This window comes from Phasianus colchicus, chromosome 3, assembly GCF_987193195.1.
Source record: "Phasianus colchicus chromosome 3, bPhaCol1.hap1.1, whole genome shotgun sequence".
NCBI lineage: Eukaryota > Metazoa > Chordata > Aves > Galliformes > Phasianidae > Phasianus > Phasianus colchicus.
This window is the reverse complement of record NC_143438.1, coordinates 24,469,396-24,490,345: the sequence shown is the minus strand read 5'-3', so window position 1 is coordinate 24,490,345 and position 20,950 is coordinate 24,469,396. Positions and strand designations below refer to the sequence as shown.

The 20,950-nt window shown below is 36.5% G+C and overlaps 1 protein-coding gene across 14 annotated transcripts in view; it reads right to left on the bottom strand.

Annotated features, from left to right (window-relative positions):
- Positions 1-20,950, bottom strand: part of CTNND2 (catenin delta 2) — a 622,619-nt gene that overhangs the window by 369,999 nt on the left and 231,670 nt on the right. For all 14 annotated transcript variants that reach the window (XR_016465049.1, XM_090137091.1, XM_090137090.1 and 11 more), the window contains one exon: positions 16,751-16,863. Coding sequence is in view for 13 of the 14 variants with exons in the window: in XM_090137091.1 (XP_089993217.1) it covers positions 16,751-16,863 (113 nt within the window). In the remaining variant the exon portion in view is untranslated. The remainder of the gene's footprint in view (positions 1-16,750; positions 16,864-20,950) is intronic.

Here is a 20,950-nt window from a genome sequence, read left to right as displayed (position 1 = left end):
TAAAAAATTCTTGGTCATTTCAGTTGATGAAATTACACTTATTTGCATGCGCTATCTAAAAAATATCTTTCAAACCCACATTTTTACTGTCAGCAGCCACCACTGAAAATAAATGTTTCCATACAACCATACATCTCAGTACACAGGTATCGTATCTATAAGGGACCAACGACTGGTATACGTTGTTACAAGACTAACTGTTGTTTTGCTTGTTTGTTTCTAGCCATTATGAAACAAATCATTCTATGATTCTACGAATAAGTGTATCTTAAGAGTTTTTAATGCAAAACAAATTAAAACTGTGAAATACTCATCAAATGTAGCATAAATTTTTAGTTTGGAGACATTTTACTATTGTCAGCATTATAAGCACCATTTTAACACTTATGAACAGATGTTGCTAGAACTTCTAGTAATGCAGTGAATTAATCTTGATTTTCCATTTATTTCCTTATTAAACATCATCTTTATTTTAAAAAATCCAATGCAGTCAAAATTGGCATTTGAAGGCATTTTGACCTGAGTTCAAAAAGTAAGAAATGCCATTTTAGATGGTACATTTCCCATAAAAGCCTGTTTGCCTTCACATATTTGAATAGTTTTGCTCCTCAGTGCTACCAAAAGACCATCAAAATGACAGAGGAAGAGACAAGCAATGTCACACTGCCTGTACATAGTGTCCTATCAAATAAAAAACTTCTCCATGCACATTTGCTCCACCCGTCCCTTCTCTTTCACTGCAAGTTTTACGCTTGAAAAGTATAAGCCAAAGCTTTTCCAAGCAGTAGTTGCTGGTGAAGCTTTCCCATCAGGCTTCATGTTACCATACTGCAGACCCACAGACTGAAAAGATCCTCGCCTTAGAAAGTCTCCAGCTTAAAAATAAAGAAGGTATCACAGTGTGACAATCTTGGCAGAGTGCTGATGCCACAGGATAGAATGGATGCATTGGAAGAACTGAATGCTTCATTCAGAAATCATCCCTTCCTCCATGGAAATAAAAATGTGTTCTTATTTTTTTTTACGTTCCTCTCCATGTGGAACCATGCAACAAAAGAAATGAAAGAAAGAAATCAACTTGTCTCCAGCCTTTTAGAAAGGAAAAAGAAGAATTCAATGAAGAAGTATTATGTCAGTACTTACCTCTGTACAAAATGAATATTGAAAAGCAATTAAAATTTCACCTTGGTCTCACAAAAGTGGTCTGGATACTACTAGAAACTCAACTTGAATTTTTGCCTTGAAACACTCAAAAATATTCTCTCTGAAGATTTTCAAGGGTCTGAGGTTCCACAAAAGCAAATATGTAATCTAATACTGACAGATACTTTAAATTTAGCTGTGATTATAGTGGCCTTTCCAAAGCTTCTGTATTCTTTTGCAATTCCATCTTATGAGAAAGTCCAATGTCAAATTAATGCTGCAAGTTTTTGGTGCGGGTTTTTTTTTCAGATTAACCTCTAACCATTGCACAGTAAGTTAAAGCAGATATCGCCAACTTGTGAAAATCAATATAGAAGCAAATACATAGAATGTACTTTCAACCGTGCATTTAATATCTTCATTTTTACATCCATAGTTCTTTTCCATAAGAATGATGTGACAGCTCCACTAGCAATTTAAATAGGCAAAACCAAAGGTCATTTTCTAAGTTCTTTACCCAAGCAATACCTTTGAAATTAATGAGAGGTCATTGAATTAGAGAACAGCAGCAGGATTTGTATCTTCCATTAAAAGTTTTCCTGCCTGCTCACAAGTCATATTGCACAGTATTCCTCCTTGAGATTTGGCTGCAGTAAAATTAAACATCAATTGAAATGGATTTAATGATTTAATTTTTTGAACAGATTACTTCATAAACTTTAGCAACTTTGGCGCATTGCTTTCATACTGAGCTATTTCAAGAAGCTTAAGGGAGGAAGGTCAGCATATTTCACTGAAACAGTTGAAATACCAGGTGAAATAAGTGTATGCATTTGCATATAATCTTCTATTTGTAGCTATTATCAATAAATATAGCATGTAATATTTCTGACGGACTTGCACAAAAGTACTTTATTCACTCACAGTGCAAGCATCTATGAAAGTTTTACGATCTTTCCCACTCTTTAGTACCTCTAGCCTCGGAGCCCCAGATTCTAAGCTGGGAATCACTACTGAACAGAAGATATTAGCAGAATACATCACAAAATGACGACAAAGCTGCAGGACACAAAACGATTACTGCTACAAAGGCAAAGAGAAAGAGACCTTCAAAAGCCTGAGAGAAAATGAAGAAAGGATTCTATTTTAACTGAAGACAGTAGACTGAAAGGTCCTATACCTATTCCTGGATGACCAGAGAAACAGAGATGCTCAACAGAGAAAAAAAAATCTCTGCCCTTTTAGACACATCTTTCAGGGAGGGCTAATTGGTAAGGAATTAAAATTATTAAGTGTTCAAGACCTTAGGTCTTGAAACTCATAGATATGACATCACTCTGGTAAAATAGTTTACCTTGAATCACAAGGAATAGCTCATTGCTCATCAAAAGATCAACACTTTTCCAATATCAATAAAAAAGTAGGAACAGCAGAATAACTATAAATACAGTAAGCTGAATCAGAACCAAAATTTTAAGAAATACGTGGAAGTGGTAGCAAATATTATATTGCAACAAAGTCAGAAAATAATATTTAAAATAACAAGCTATGTTTCATACTTTAGAAGAGTAAGCCAGTTTAATTACAATAACTTCTTGTTTCTTATTCAACACAATCGATGGTGTGAACAAATTGGCAACTCAGAAGTAAGGCATGTGGATGCCTGCTGGAGATTGGTTTTGCCAGGCTCAAAATCATCAGCTTGTGCCACACTGGGGCAGGGAGGTCCTGCTCTGCCCAAGGCCATTTCAGTTACTATCAGCATCACCAGTGCCAATCCCACTACCAATGTGCTCTGTTCATTCTACATCATTCTACATCAGGCAACACCCAGGAAATGTTTCTCATAGTTTCTCTGATGAAAGATACCAACCATTGCACTTCTAAAATTAAGCTACTTGGGACAACAAAGCAGAATCACCATAAACAACTTGCGTAAAATGTAAATAAAAAAGCAAAATAGCTTTTTAAAAGTCCTATCTTAACCACTGGATTAGATTAAGACTATTTAGTAATATTACATTTTAGCAGTACTTGAAATACCTTTAAATTCTAACAGGATAAAGTGAAAGAACAGTATATCCAAAAAAAAACTACCCCAGGCTGGTCCCACTCATAATTAATGACATCCTACTGCTAAAACACTAAAATAACTACAGTTTTGTTTCTCATTAGAAGTTAGCACTAATGTAGAAAGCTGTATATCAACCACAAAATATTTCTAAATATTTATAATCTTTAATATAGATAATTAGGTAAATTAGTATTTATCTAATATAACTGGTCATTTGTGTCCCTTCATTATGTACATCCTGCATTATTTTATACAAAAGTCACACCATAGTCTAGATTTTCAACAAGTGCTTTAAATAATCAAAACCTGACAAAGACTTTATTATGCATGTTAACATGGTTTTCTTTAATTTTTACTCATGAAAGAATAAAAGCCATGCTTATTCAATCATTATTAACGTTAGGAGGTTCATGTCACAGATTTCCTTGATAATGTCATTTATTGTAACTGCATCAATATCCTTTTTTATTGGGTGGGGTGGGGGAGGGGAAGGGAAAACTCAATATAAACTGTCATCTAAATTCACTGCAAAGAAATAAAATGACGCATTATCTATGCCTATCTGCAGAAGCATAAATGAATCGTGAAACACTTGTATATATATTAAAGTAAATATATTTACAGGTATTACTGTATATATATATAACTTTTATTATGTGTAGTGTGTACATATACGTATAGTACTTTGCTGCTTTCTCAGAAAGTGGATCAGTAAGGACAAAGTAAAGGCAAAACCTATGTGAAAACTAAAGTAGAGGACATAAATAATATTTTTGGCTCATTCTTCATTTTGCAGGTGGAAAGATTAAGTTTCATTAGTAAAAGGCAGCTGAAGCATAAGAACAAAATTGAGCTGTATTATAGTAGTTTCTTATAGTGGTAATAATGGCAATACACAACTCTGCTATTTCTTGAACTTCGGAGTAGAGCCAAAATTAAGCACTCAAGGTGAATGCCTTGCAAGTTTTTAACTACAAATGAAAATGCTGTTATCTTCTTAATAACAGCACTAATTGAAAACACTTTAGGGAAAGAAGTCTAGAGGAAAGGAATGGAGAAAAAGATGGATGAAAGAAGAATATCCATTAAAAAAAAGTGCCATTCTTTTAACATCCAACTTCAGTGTATTTTTTAAACAAAACAAAAAAAATTCTGGGAGAGCTGCTAGAGAAGCTCTTTTAGACTGACTTCCTTAATTTACTCCATATGCTACCCTTTTGGAGAGCAGATTTATAAGTGTTTTCATATATGGATAAGCTATACCTCTTTTGCTTGGTTCATCTACAGGATTAATACTGTCTGGAAAGAAAAAATCAGAAAGCTTTCTGAAAAAGCTTTCCATATCTAAAGTCATATATCCTGACATTTACATATTCCTAGGAAACCACATTCTGATAATATATTTAGCAGAAAAGCATAGAAAGTGGAGGTGGTAATTGCTTCAATTTATTAATAGGGTCTTCTATTCTAATGAGCAACTTGTGGTGCTTAGCTATCCCCAACAACTACATTTATCACTTTACACATACTACATTTCATTGACAAATTATTTGCCCATTAATTTCTGAAGAGCTGCCAGAGCTTTCTGTAAATCCTGGACTTCCATAAGTTCATGGAGCTGGATGGGATTCACTCAAGGGTGCCGAGGGAGCTGGCAGAGTGCTCCTGGTCAACCAGAGAGGTCCCAGAGGATTGGAGGCTTGCCAGTGTGGCTCCCATCTACAAGAAGGGTCATACAGAGGATCTGGGGAACTACAGGCCTGATAGCCTGACCTCAGTGTCAGGAAAGGATCATCTTGAGTGAGATCACGTAGCACGTGCAGGACAACTTGAGGGATCAGCTCTAGCCAGCATGGCTTAAAGAAAGGCAGATCCTGCTTGACCAACCTGATCTCCTTCTATGATCAAGTGACCAACCTGATGGACGGTGCTGTTGACATAGTCCACCCAGGCTTTAGCAAAGCCTTCAACACTGTCTCCCACAGTAGTCCCCTGGAGAAGCTGGCAGCCCACATCTTGGACAGACACAATCTTTGCTGGGTAAAGAACTGGCTGAATGGCAGGGCCCAGAGATTGGTGGTGAATGGACTCACATCCAGCTGGCGATTGGTCACGAGTGTTCAGACTGGAGAAGTTGAGGCTCAGGGGGTGATCCAATAAGATCCAATTCTACAACTACATGAAGAGAGGTTGTGTCAAGATGGGAGTTGGCCTCTTCTCCCAAGTAATTAGCAATAGAACCAGAGGGAATGGCCTCAAGTTGTGCCAGAGGAGGTTCAGGGTGGATACTAGGAAAAATTTCTCCTCTGAAAGAGTGGTCAGGTGCTGGAACGGGCTGCCCAGGGAGGTGGTGGAGTCACCATCCCTGGAGGTGTTCAAGAAATGTTCTGATGCTGTACTGAGGGACGTGGTTTAGTGGGAATATTGGTGATCTTGAAGGTCTTTTCTAACCTTGGTGATTCTATGATTCTATAATTGGAAGAGGAAAATAGGATAACTGAGCTCCAATGCACTGATTATAATTGGACCAGTCCTATAAGTTAATAAAGAAATTGCTTGTAATTTTCAACATATACTAGCCTAGCACTTTGACAAAAGGTGACTCAATACAGACTAATAGTTTCACATCAACGTTGTTTAAATTCTGTTGTTTCAGGTTGAAGTGGGTTTAGATTAAAACACTATTTGAAAACTGTTTTTAGAATGATCAAATTTCATACTGATCAAATAAAAATAAAAACAAATGATTAACTACATTATACTACTCCAACCACATACACCTCAAGGGAAGGTATTCCAGCACAGGCAACAACCTGGCTTTGGAGTGCAAAGACAAAGTAGATATGACCCAAGTGCAATACTACACATACTGTAAAGATAACTGTGCACTTGCCACTCACTGAATCTGTAAACCTGGTCAAAAGTTAAGGATGAATACATCTCCTTTACATTAGGAAATGATGGAGTGAAGGTGATGTGTTGTGGTTAATTGGTCAGGGTGCTGAACAGAGCTGAATAGGCATGGGTCAGACACCAGCACACTGCAGCACACTCCAGACCTGCCAAGCTGACAGTACACATTCTCTACATATTTCAACAGTTTCTCAGGATTCTGCAGATCTTCAGAGTACTGTTTTTGGTACATGCCCATATCACCCCGCGCTGCCTGCCACTCAACTGTCCAGCTGAGGGGAAGACCTCTGGGGTATATTTATACATACTTGTTTAACCTTAAACAAAATTTTAAAGAGGTTCAGCAGGCATAGTATAAGTAACATGCCATTTTCATGTCTCCCCCTCGCCCCCATAGCCTGGCTCCCCGAGGAGACAAAGTAAAGAGAGAAATTATTAATAGTTTCCAAGATGCAGTTTCCAAAGTACAGAGATGACTGCAATACTGAATACAAGATTAGCTTCCCAACTGGTGTTATACTGTACAAAAAAATGTTAGCCTGAATCCAGCCCCCGGAAATGGTGAACAGTGTAATAGAGATCATACATAGCAAGTAATAGGGTTCCATGAAAAAATGCTGGGAGATTTCTAAAAAAAGGAAAAGTAACAATGTGAACAGCAACTACTAAATTATTATAACACTACAATTTTGTTTTAACATGCTACAGTCAGATCTGTCATCATCTCAACCCTTTGAGCCTCATGTTGGGGTGCCAAAAGGACTGTTGTGGTCTAACCCAGCACGTTACACCATACAGCCCTTTGCTGTATGGAAACAAAATGCAGTGATAACAACATATTTGTAAAACTTCAGCTGGCAGGAATGAAGGGACTGCCCATCTAATGGCATTACCCTCCTTGTCCCTGCAGCTGTCTTGCTGACAGCAGAGGTACCTTTGTGAAAACAAAATACAACAATCTAATCATGAACTACTTCTTTCAAGGTAATAGAAAGAAAATAAAGGGCGTGCTTTAACTTCTTTCTCTGCATCTGGAGAGTAGGGGGATATTGGTCTACAGAGAGTGAGGAAGTAGAGACCTGAAGTGCAAGAGGCTTTTTTTTTTTTTTTTTTTTTTTTTTTAATTAAGCCTTTCTTTGTGCAAATGAGCAGTGTGGAAGCTTGAGGTGAAAATATAAGGGGTAGAGGAAAGCCAGAAGGAGGCACAATATTTATTCTCAATTAGCAGTAACTGAGACATGTACTACGAATTGAAAACCCAAGAGATTAAGAAGTCTTTTTAACACATTAAAAATCTATAAAATCTTCACTTAACTGCTGGAATGGCAACATGCCTCAAGAGCTTATAGCATCAACCATTCAAAGTACATTGCTATCAAATTGTGAGAAGCCTGCAGAAACAGAAGTGCATCCATTCATGCCACTCCTGGAATTCAACTAACTATATTAATACTTCCTATGAACTTTTGATATTCAATGTACTTGAGCATCAAGGATTGCAAAGCTCAGTTTCTGTTCCAGAATAGTGACAGTTGTAGCAGCTCCATGAGATGTTTATCTTTATGACAGCCCCTCAGAAGAAGCAGACAGATAAGAAAAAATACAATGAGAACTCATTCCTGCACACATTATCACATATTGGCAAGGAAAGATCACCTAATTATTATTAATAACAGCATTGCTAATTTCTGAAGTAATAGAAAAGACTCACTCCCAAAAAAAAACCCAAACCCAAACCTTTTCAGAATTGATAAATTTTAAATTTCCAGCATCAAACACTACAGCTAAATACAAGATTTTTTTTTTTTTTTTCTTATTTTTAATTCCAAACAGATGACAGCAAGACACAGGATCCACATTTGATATGAAAGCATAAATTACTACTGTAGAGATGAGTGCATTTCTGAAAGCTACGTCTGATGAGAAGTAGTAACTTTCGTCAATGCATTACCAATGAAAATCTTCAATTTATTCTAAGATTACATTGAAAAATCAATTATTAAAACCAAGAACCCAGGCAAACCCAGCTTCATGCAAAAGTAACTCAAGTCATTTGCTGTAAACAAGTAAACTAGCCTGGATGAGTTTGGGCAGGAAGCAATAGTAACTGTATCTGTGCTGGTAAAAGGCAATCAGAACCTACCAAAGCAAGGAAGTGCTGAAAACAGGAGGTTCTAGAACAGAAGGTCCTAAAAACTGCAGTGTTTAGGTATGAAGGCTAGGTGGAATAAGATAATGGAAAAGAAAAAAGGTATCAAAAGTGAGGAGTATGTTCAAGATCACCTACTCAAGTTCAGATGGTGAGAGACAAAGGCATGAGTGGCAAAGGGAAAGAAAACAGTCCCTGAGAAATACATCTCTGAGAAAGCGCAAAATTGAATTTGTTTCCTCAAGCATATGGACATCATTTTGTCACTTTCTTTTCATTTGTGGAACAGAAAAACTGCTTTGTTCTGGGAAGCCTTCATCAGACTGCGTTTCAGCTCACTCCTTGTAAAAATGCATTATTAAATAACTTTTGTTTCATGACCATTTCATTTCTAAATTGCTCTGGGGATAAGTTATGTTGTGTGGAGGGATGCTGTTGTACACAGTATCAATGGAGTTTCGTAACCTGCAAGATGTGCGTAATCAAAAGAAATATCTATCTGCTTATAAAACTAGCTGAAGGAAATCCAATGGAATTGTATCAACTTCTGCTATTTTATTCTGTTGTAAAGATTAATTTTTATCATTGTCAGGTATTTGCCATTTCTCATTTTTTTTTTTTTTCTACAGCCTTCCAGATAAGCAGAAATCTTAATGATCTGATAGTATCTCAAGAACTGACATACAGATGTGATGACTAATTGGAATAACAAATGAAGCCAGTGAGATCTGTGTTTTCTACGATAAGACCTATATTTCTCAACTCTAGTTGAGAAACTCATCTAGTTTGAATGGATATTTTCAATGCTTATCTTTATTTCTGCAACACTTATGAAGGGCACAATATGGTTCCTTGATGCCTCTGTCTTATCTTTGTGTCCTACTCTTCTCTAGTCACTGAGTTTTATTTTCCTCATCCTGCCCCATCCCACTCTTCATTTTTTATTGCTTTTGATTCATTTGTGGACCAATTAAATCCAGTTCTTCCATTTTCAGACTATGTCTGGGTTCTTCCAGATGCCTCATCTACTTTTGGAACAAACGTTCTTTCTCCTTAACTTTTCCTCCAAAATACACTAGTAGTAACTGGGATCCTGCATGCACCTATAGATCTGCTTCTTGATCTCTTTTCATCGGGTTTGGAAGGAGCTCTCCTTACCCTAAACACACAGGACAGATGGGATAACACCTCAGAGACTACCTTTAGAGATCCAGCATGGCCAGGCTGGGCAGGCTGTAGGGAGCTGGGACCTGGCTGTGCTTGTTGGATTTGGGGCTGAATGCCATAGGCTGGCATGGGGGCCTGGGGAGCAGGGGAGAGCCATAGGGCTGGTGGTGCATATCTATAACAAAAGCAATGATGATGATGATTGCTTGAAATTCCCTTCATAACATAAATATACCTCTCAGTGTACATCCTGAGAGGGAGCTAACCTTGGCAAAATAAGGAAAAACTGTAATCTTGGTTTAATATAAATCAGCATACAATATTAACGACAGACACTGTGATAGGCTCTGTCCGTCATTTCTCAAAACTAACTCTTTGAAATATCATTGCTACCCTATTTCTATAACAGCATTTGACTTCAATTGTTCATAGCTATTAAATAATTTCACCAGTATTACAGAATTTGTTCTCAGTCATAAACCACTTATTTCTAAGGTATCAAAAGATATCAAAGATATATTAAAAAAAATGCAATCTAGTACTTTTGATCCACAAATAGTTAAGCACTAAAAATCAACTTTTCTGAAAATGCACTAATTCAAAGAGCTTCACAGTATCAAGGCACTTTTCCCTCAGCATTATCCTCAATTTTGTCCTCCTCCAACCCTGTCCAAAAACATTTCCACATCTGATAAGTAAGGATGGGGACAAAAAGAACATTGTCGAATTATTAAAGCAGAGTACAGGAAGGAATCATAAAAAGTAAAGCTCAAAGGGTTGTAGAGAAAGTCTTATCATTCGTACCCTTCTTTTTCTGACAAATACCTTACAAGTGTTTAAGCTTCAAATGATATTTTTTACAGTCTGCAGCAATCTGCTGCAGTGCTTATCTGTCCTTAATGGTAAGTTATATTGCTCAAATTTTTCAAACAAATGGTTTGCCAAAAGTACACAGAACTTAACGCTGTAAGACATAGCTGAATTTTACACTAACAAAGATATACTTCCTAAGATGAGTATTTCCCAATTAATTTCAAACTAGCACAATATTCAAGTGCAGACTTGCAGCCAGATACGTAAGTGTGAATATGACAACTGGAAAGAATTTCCAGACACTTAGAATCACACCAACAACGCACTGATTTAGAGAACATCCATGTGAATAGAGCATATTCATATATGATATGTGAGCATTGGCTCACATATCAGTAAATGATGATATACAAAGTACCTAAAGTTTTTATTCTGTTGTCATAATTCTGCTTCTTGATTTTTTATTATTTTTTTTTTTTTTTACTTTTCTATTAGTGGTATTAGCAAAACCGAAGAAATAATGAAATACTTGAGCTAACCATGAGAGAATCAAAGTGACAAGTGGCAGCCCCAAATAAGGCTTTTAGCTGAAAAAACCTTTTCCTAGGGCAACAGAGAGAAAAATTGTTTCTTTGCAGTAAGGTGGATGACATTTTTTAAAAATCTGATACTTTAATTTCATATAAACATATTAGCATTAAAACTTGAGCAATGCTGAACATTACTGTATTGCTGCTCTCATAGAGGTGGTATCTCCAGCAGGAAAAGAAATTATTATATTGTAAAAGATAGGGATGAACTGTAAGAAAGAAAATCACACCAGACTTGATTGCTTGGACATTTGCTGGATATTTGCCTTTCAGCAACAGAAGCTTGTTTGCTATAAAACTGTGAAACCAGTTAGTTCCCTGTAGGGTATCAGTAGGGCTAATCTGTTTTCTCAACATGCCTTATTATGGAAAAGGAGCACAAAGTCCCTACAAATTTTAGATTCATGGAAGCACCAAGAACCTGTACAACTTTTGACTACCTTATACCAACTTTTCTCTCAGTATTTTTTTATTATTATTATTTTATTATTATTATTATTATTATTTTTTAAACTGGTTCCCTAAATACTGGGCCTCAGCAGAAATATAAATCAGTAACCTGACTTGCAGAAATGCCAGGTTCCAGACTTTACCTAGAAGACATGCATCCATCATCTGCCAGCTAGCAATCCACTACCTACAAAGTCACCAAGGATTTCTGTGACACACAAGTAGATTTCTGGAGTCTAACAGGACAGCCTGAAACACTGCTTGGTAAATAGAGCTTCAGAGACGGAAGCAGACAAAGACCTCTGCTATTGTGGTATTTCATATTTTACTTTTCTTGGACAGTTTTGTCATAAGAAACCTAAATATTACTAGATTCCATTTTCCAAAGGTTTTTATAAATACCTGCTCCTTACATCTTTGGTAACGTGCTCCATACAGCTACTGTTTTCTTTCACTGCCATTGCTTCAACTTCACTGTGCCAAGTTTTGAAGACATCAGTAAGAATAAAGTTAGCCAAAGGAAAAAAGGGGAAATGTTTTCACCTTGGTATTTGAGAAAGCATATCTCAAACAGGAATATTTTACTTAGTAACTTTTTCTATTATTCATGTTTATATTACACTTGTCTATATTTCTGGCAAGGTCCCTATAAAGAGATACTACTCATACCATGAAATTTAGCATTTCAAGAACCTAGTATTTGCTGAGACCATCTTCAGAAAAAGTGTAGTATTAAGATTTAATTCACTAAATCACTTCATATCCTAGAAACTATTGACTATATTACATTTCATCCTGGCTAACTAGATTCACTTCCAATCAGACACGATCAATTTGACAATGGATCTAGGCTGCATATTTGTTAGCAGTTGCACTGAGGTTTACAAATTAGCCTAGAATTAATCTCTGGATCCTGATTCCCATGACAAGAAAAGGCTATATACTAAGTTCTTAATGACTGAAAATGAAGCTACCTCAAGCTTCACAGTACAGTTGGACACACAGCTCCTTATGGGCCAAGTGCAAAATGTGTCAAAAAAGTGCAAAAACAAACAAACAAAAAAAAAACAAACCAAAAAGCAAAACAAACAAACAAGAAAAAGAAGATAGAACTAACAGTCTTTCAACACGTTCTTAAAATTTGGTTTCAAAGGCACGATCTTAAGGCAACCATTAAATCTTCATAAAATTAATATCCCAAGGAAGTAAAGCTGAGAACAGTTTTCCTCATATCTCCTCTATGAAGTACACTGCGCTTCTTCATTATGCACATGTACACTTGCTTCAAGATGTTACATCAAGACATGGTAGTAAACACCACTCTAAGCTGGTTTAGCCTGCTAGCAAATATGGAAAGCTGCTCCATGTGTAGGAGTTTTAATTCCTTGGGTAGTAACAAACACATGGAACAAATGTTAACATGACAAGTTCCTTTTAGATCTTGTCCAAAGAAGGGCAACAAGGCTTGTGAAGGGCTTGGAGAATATGCCCTGTGAAAAGCAACTGGAGGAACTGGGGCTGTTTAGTTTGGGAAAAAGAAGGCTGAAGAGAGACCTTATTGCTCTCTTCCAATATCAGAAAGGTGCTTACAGTGAGAGCAGGGTTGGTCTCTTCTCACTGGTGACAGGTGACAGGATGTGGGGAAGTGGCCTTAAGTTGTGCCAGAGTAAGTTTAGGTTGGATATCAGGTAAAACTTCCTTACAGAAAGGGTTGTTAAGCACTGGAATAGGCTCCCCAGGGAGGTGGTTGAGTCACCATCACTGGATGTGTTTAAAATCTGTGTGGATGTGGTGCTCAGGGCCATGATTTAGCTGAGGGTTGTTAGAGTTAGGGTAGTATGGTCGGACTTGATGATCTTTAAGGTCTTTTCCAACCTGAGCAATTCTATGATTTTATGATGATAAGATCATAAAATAGTATTTTATGGCCGTTCATGCAGTTTTATAATAGCTTTAGTCCTCCACTGATACTAGCTAGCAAAGGTTATATAGGCTTTCCACACAGGTGAAAAGGGCTGTAATACAACTGATTACTGAACTGTTATGTATATGCCAGAAGAAGAAAAGTGTTAAAAAAAACTAACACCCAGAGCAGATGTGATTTATATTCTTTAAGCATGCTTTTTTTTTTTTCTTTTTTGAATTATGGTGAAAGTTTCTGGGGGCTTCTACAACATATCACTCAGCCCCCAGCTACAAGAAAACCACTGCCTTTTTCTTTCCTTAGAAGTTTAGCAGCATAAGGATGCAAATAGGGTGAATGATACAAGCTATACTCAGGCAGAGCAAATATAACACTGGAGGACGAAGCTTCAAAAGTAGGACTTCCTACGATAAAATCTCAGGAAGGAAGAAGGGGACTTTCTTCCCCTCTCTAATAAGACACTTCCACATCAGTCAAACAACTTTGTATTTTGCAAAACAAAAGCTTAACAGATAGATAGAAACACACACTACAATAAATGCTATACAGTATAGGGTGTAGTGGAAATCATAAATACAATTCATTTACATACATTAAAATCTCTATGTAAAAAGACAGAGATACTAAAATCTATAGTGTTTCTTCAGAGGGAAACAGACTTCCCAAGTACTGGGCTCAAAGAAGATTAAGAGAATCCAAGTTCTTTTATTCATTTGTTAGCCACAGATTTATTCTTCTGATCACTCAGTTCTCTTCCTTTTTTCCCCCATACTGAAATTGATCTCAATGGGTTTGTGCCACCATGTTCAGATACAGAGATGGGGTAATTCTGGTAAGAATTTCTTTTTGTGAGCATTTTTAATTCTTAAACACTTATCTCATTAATGAGAAAAAAATATAATTGTTTTAGCCTTAAATATCTCTGGTTTCCCCTGTACAATTTCACATTCTGAAAACTCTTAATCTCTTTGTTTAGAACTTAATCTACATTTTTGAAACTGCTCTCATCACTTGGATTTTTAAGCCTGAAATGCATTGACTGAAGTAGGAAAGCAAATAAACTTTAAATGTTAACGTGAGCTTACATATTTATTACAAAAAGTCACAGAACAGAATTAATCCCTGCTGGATCTAAATCTTTAATCTCAAAGAAATTTTTATTTATTTATTTATTTATTTATTGCCAATCCCTAGAACTTGGATCAATTTATTTTAGTATTAAACAAAAGCAGTTTTTAAAAATTAATTCTGATTGTGTTATTGAAAAAACAAACACAAAACAACCAGTTAACTACACAGATTACCATTATGACTGCAGAAATCACAGGATTAACAGGAAATCCAGTAGTAGCCTTCTAATGAATGCTTCAGAAACTTATAATATTATCACTTCCAACTCAATAGCAAAAATTCAACATTAAAGAGATGTAACATTTGAATGAATGACATTTCTTCATATGGTTATTGTGGGGAAGGTAATCTGTCTCAGACTTCTTGGGTTTACTTTGAGTGGCTGAACAACAAAGCTGTGAAATCCTTCAAAATATACTGTATCACTAAAAGAGTCCACTTAAAAAAATAGTAACTATTTGCAACAAAATTAACAACTTTGTTTCAAAGCATATGTGTCTAAAAAGCAGAGCTTCACAGGTGGTTATATCTAACAAAAAGATTATTTAAGCAAGTCTCTCTGCCTCCATAGACTCCAGTCATATGGAAAGTCAGCACAACATCCAGATTGATATTTGACCTGACTTAGTATTTTTGATAGTTCTAATCTCTCCCATTATTTTAAAATATGTTTCATACTAACAAAAATTTAAAATCATTTAGTATATACAGGAAAAATATCACATCATACTAGATGATTATGGATTTCCTCTGAAAATCACCTTCCAAGTCTAAGAATACATTTCAATTATAAGCTTTCAATATTGTTTCCAGTATTTGTTTCCAGTATTTGGTAAAACATTTCTAGTTGAGATGCTAGAAATATTAAACTCTTCCAAGTATAACATGTCTGGGGCAAATTGTTCTACATGAAATCTCCACAGTAGTAGCTTGTCAGCTTGTCCTATGGAGAGATTAGAAGTCAAGATACCAAAAAAAAACCAAAAAACAAAAACAAACAAACAAACAAACAAACAAAAAAAACACCAGTAACCAAAAAGCAAAAGAACATATTTTCTTCCAAACAAGAAATCTCACAGTCTCCAAAATACTATGAGGAAAAATCATAGGGATCATAAGGTAACAGCACTATTCAGACATGACTCAGGTAGCTTTTTTGAAATACAAGCATGCATACACAAAACTGAAAGTACAGTGAGAATGTACCTCAAGTGCAAACACAGTACCATACTGTGTTTAAATAATTCAAAGTAATTCAAAGTAATGCAGTTGTTCCTAATGCTTATAGAAGTGTAGCTAGTAGAGAATAATACATAAAATAGAACAGGGTTTTCTTTTAGGATGTTAATTCATGATTTAATGTTCTTTTTTTTATATTTAAGTGAACTTCATGTACAATGGTTGAATTAGTGAAAGATCCATCTGAGTTTTGCTACTTTAATGATACATTTTGAATTTCTGTTGCATTTGCAGCATTCTGCAGAACGACTGTTTCCTACTTACCAAGGAAAACAATCATTCCTTTAATTGAAGTACAGTTTGAGTTACTTTAACTGAAGAAGAGTTTATTCCAATAGTGACAGGGTTTTTACAGGCTTTTTCTATTTAAATCACATAAAACTTCATACTAAGCTTTGTCTATCATTCTTCATCTTACATATTCCAACACATCACACTTAGTATTTCCACTGACACAAACAGAAGACATGTCCACACAGCATTTCTCTTGGTCCTTGAAACCCCCAAATTATCATCTTTTATTTATTAAGTTCACCAGAGAAAAAAGAATGGCTGAGAAGTAGTTCAAAACCTACTACAGACTAAAGACTACAAAACCTTTAGTCGCACCAAACTGACCAAGGGATCAGCCTTCTCTTGTTACAATTTCTTAAATAATACTTCCATTATGTAAACAATGTACAAAATAATTGATTTTAAGAGCGCCAGTGTTTAAAAAAGATGGAGATTCATATTTTATCACTACATTTTAATGTCAGGTCAGCAGCTTTACGGACAGCTGGAAGAATCCCTAAAGCTTTTAATATCTTGATGAAGTTTTGATAAAATAAGTTTATACACTTATCACTGCATTTCTGCATATCTAAAGCTGAGAAGCTTTGGTGGAAATGGTAGCCGTATTTGAAAAACAGGTGTTTTTCTCTTAATCCACTCAGCCTATAGCAAGCTGCCAGTCAACAAATCCCAAACATCACTACCACCTTACTGGACAAAGTAGATAACAATAACACAAAATTCCTTCTGCTCTTGAACTTCAAAATAAAAATTGAAGTTTCAAACTCTGCTAAAAGCTCATCATCCTTGCTGTATAATTGTTTCACACCACAATCAATACTATTTTCAACACCCAACAAAGAAATTAGCAGTTCATGCATTACCTAATGCTGCTCATGCTTCCAGTTTCTGATCCAAGTTTACATCGCTCCAGTTGGCTCGCTACGATCTGACGCTCAGCCTCAAGCTCTCGAGTCAGTCTCTCAAACTGTAGTTCCTGAAAAAACACATGAAACCATTCATTTTGACTTCTCTTGAGAATTTCAGTACATAAAATAATTTTGCAAAAAAATTTTACAGCACTACCCTGTGGGAAAACCTTTGTGTTCACAATCCAAATTTTAGCGGTACCGCCTACTCATTCTTTCATTCGCTCCATTGATACGTGTTGTAGAATGAGCCAGCTTATTGGGAATGGAATTTCCAAGCACATTAAAAAATTCAGGCCCACGTCAAAATCATCCACAGTTCATATAGAGCCCTTGGCATAAAAATATGTTTGTAACAAGGTGATCTAACTATGCTGTGTCATAAGCAACAATTTGGTTACTAAAAAAAGATGTAAAGTTTTGCAGATGGTCATGTGGTGAGGAAAGCTTTTCTACTGAGGATAAAAATATCAGCCATCATAGTACAGACTATTGAAATAAATTAAATTGAAGGTATATTGTTATGGACTGAGCATGATTAAATTTCAGCACTTAACGACGCGCAGAAGGGAAACTCAAGCAGTTTTGGATAAAAGCCACAAATTGAATACATTTTCTTTCATTCTGTCAAGGAAGTCAAACCAGCCCCACCAGGCAAGATTTATCTAAAGAGCTCAAAAATGAATTTTCATTTCTATACACAAGAGGATATTTCCTGAAATTAAATTTTAAAAGCAAACAAATTAAAAAACAAAAACCCCACACACAAAAAAAACCAAGCCAAGTTTAATCCTCACAGTTCCCTTAAAAACTGTATTTTCTATATCTTTTATTAGTATTTTCATCAAACAAAAAATAGAAATATTTATAGGGAATTATTATTTTTTTTTAAGAATATTTTACATTCTTATTTCTTTTTAGTTTGCTAAACATGCTGCCTTTTCATTTTGGTCATCATTAAATAAAACCACATTCATAGGTATGTGGAAACTGTTCTCTTGCCTCTCTTCTTTACACTGAAGGCTAAAGGAGATATACCACAGCTGCTCTGAAAGTAATGCCTCCTATTTTATCACATTGGCCACGACGTCAGAGGTGGATGTTGGTGGTATGGCAGTAGAGGCTGTATCTTCTCGTCAGTATCCCATAACATTTTGTTGCCACACAACAGATGGCAGCAGAGGAACAGTCTGATAGAATGGAAGTGCAGATGGAGCAAAGATGTGTTGCTGAACTTCTCCATTCAGAAAAAATGGCACCCAATGACACTTATCAAAGCTTGCTGAACGTTTATGGAGATCAAAAATGGATGTGAGCAGCATGCAGGGTAGGTGGTGCGTTTCAGCAGTGGCAACAATGACATGAAAGACGAGCCACATTCTGGATGGCCAGACACACCTGTCACACCACAAAATGTCTCAATCAGCATATCTGCACAAACTGGCAGATTACCACAACGGAACTCTGTACAGAGCTGAATATCAGCTCCAGAAATGTGGTAATGTTGGAATATCACAAAGTTTGCATCCGGTGAATCCCAGGTATACTCACACAGGAACAGAAAGAACACTGTACGCAAATTTGTCACAATCTACTGAACCAATATAAGGCTGAAAGCAACAATTGCCGGGACTACATCATTACTGGTGATGAGAAATGCTGCCACCAATATAAGCCATAGTAAGAATGGCAGTCCACGGAGTTGCAAAGTGAATTCCCCATCGAAGAAAAAGTTTAAGACCTGAGCAGGTAAAGTGATGTGAGTTCTCTTTCGTGACAGGAAAGGGGTGATCCTTCTGTTTTTCCTGTAACCCAGACACTTCATCAGCTCTGATGTCTCTGATAACTATTCCATAGTCAGCTCAAGGAAGAAGACAATCTTTATCTTGCACTGCAATAACACCAAGCCTTGTATCAGCTTGAAGACCATGGAGCACATTCCCAATCTTGTCTGGACAGTACTGGCACATCCAGCATTTAGTCCCTTCCGGATTTCATCTGTTTGGGCTGATGAAAGATGCACTGCATGGGCAGCATCTTCCTAGCAACGATGCCATCATAGCAGTTGTGAAACAGTGGGTCACCTCAACAGGTACAGATTTTTTTGAGAGCGGCATACAGGCTCTTGTTTATCACTGCTGAAAATGCACACCTAATGACGGACTATGTTGAACAATATTGTTTTGTGGCTGAGAATTGTCTCTACCAAATAGCGTGACAGTTCTCTTTGTACCTGTTGTAGTTTCCAAGGAAATAAATAGGAGGTATTACTTTCACAGCAACCTGTATATTTTGAAAATCCAATTGTTAATGTGCCTATAATCCCTTTTTCCTTCTTTCCTTTCCAAAGCAATCTCCCTGTGTTGCAAAGGCTCGGCAGAGCATGCCATATTTTGCCTAGCCAAAGAACATCACTGGAGATATTTGGGGCCAGCTGTTATATGCACTAGGTGCCACTAGGAAACATCGTATTTCAGAATGAAAGAAATGGCAGAGGCAAGGACTCAAATGCCTTCATCCTGTCTGTTACCTAAAACCTCTGACCAAAAAGCCTCCACATACATATATATATATATATATATACATGGAAGCATAAAGCATTTAAACCTCTGTCACTAGTGAATCTATAACTGAAACAGAAGAAGGAAACAGCTGATGGTTGTTCCACCTGATTCACCAGGGCCATTCCCCTTTACTTCTGTTTTTACTGGCACAGAAAAACTTCTGCCCCACACTACAAGTAATGCAGAACCTCCACACAGATAACGTACATCAAGAAAGAGCTGGAGTGCACTTAAATGGCCACTGACTCTCTGACAGAGCCTACTTTGTATACATTACTCCAAGCAAGACTATCCAAGGTTCCTCACCCTCAAAAGAGACAGACAGAGCAAATCAAGATATAATCAGTGCTTGCTGTATGCCAACAGCGCATCAGGAATCATAGCTGTTAATATGCTCTGCACGTGCCTTTGTTGTACTCCAAAATGTCTTTTTCCTTGTTATTTGTAAACAGCATCATTAAAAATCACCTAATAATAACCGTCTGGTAGAGATATGCCTACTTCACATGCAACATTTCACAGAATCACAGAATCACAGAATCGTAGGGGTTGGAAGGGACCTCCAGAGATCATTGAGTCCAACCCCCCTGTCAAAGCAGGATCCCTACACCAGGTAACATTTGCCTGCTTAACTAGTAAAATCACTTGTCTGAAAAGAGTGTTCATCAACTCCCCAAGAGTTATCATTTTGCACAAATGAGACCAGAATTTGAATACTGCAGAAAGGACTGCAATAGAAATATTACTAAAGTTTTGAAGAACACAAAATCAAAGAGCTAAACAAATCTGCTACACAAACATGCTTTTTATTAAAGTGCATCTGCACTGAGAAGTTTTGGTAATATAAAATACAAAACAGACATAACCAAACATTAAGTTTTCTTTCAAAACAACAGTAAAAGCTTTAACAACTATACCACTGCCTTTTAAAGTTACTTTACTCAATCATAAAAGTGACACCAACACAGACTTCGAAGCTTGGCATATGTTTTCAGCAATTCAGCTTTGTCTCCTGTCCCAGGTGAGGTAGGACATGCATTTTTTTGTCCATTAATCATGATTTTGGTCCTCAAAATATACTTTTCTATTCTTGACAATCTATTTGTCTTTCTTACTTTCTTCTTTCTTTTCTGCATTCCTTCTTTCTCTAATTTCATAGCATACATCATGACTCATCTTCCACTAATCTCTTTTCAATCCTACCATATGAACTGTTGGCAAATTTCCTAAAATTACAGGTTTAAGAAGCCTTTCTCTATCGACAATTTCCATTGTTGTGGAAATGTTTCTCTGATTGAGATGCAGAAATGCATGTTTTCTGGTCTGTGTCCATGTCTACATTATTTCAGCCCTGTCCTACAGAGATAAATGGAAAAGGACAGTTGTGTCTCTTTCCCTTCCCAAGCAAGAAGCAAAGATGTTCTGGATCACTAAAGGAAAAAATAATCTTTGGTTCCTACGTACATTCAAGCCACTACCAAGTGGCTTGAATACTAACTTCATCACTAGCTTGCAATTTCTTAGCTGCTATTTCTCACTTTGTTCATCGTCTCCTGTCAGGTGACAGAAGTTACCAAAGGAAGGAATGAGA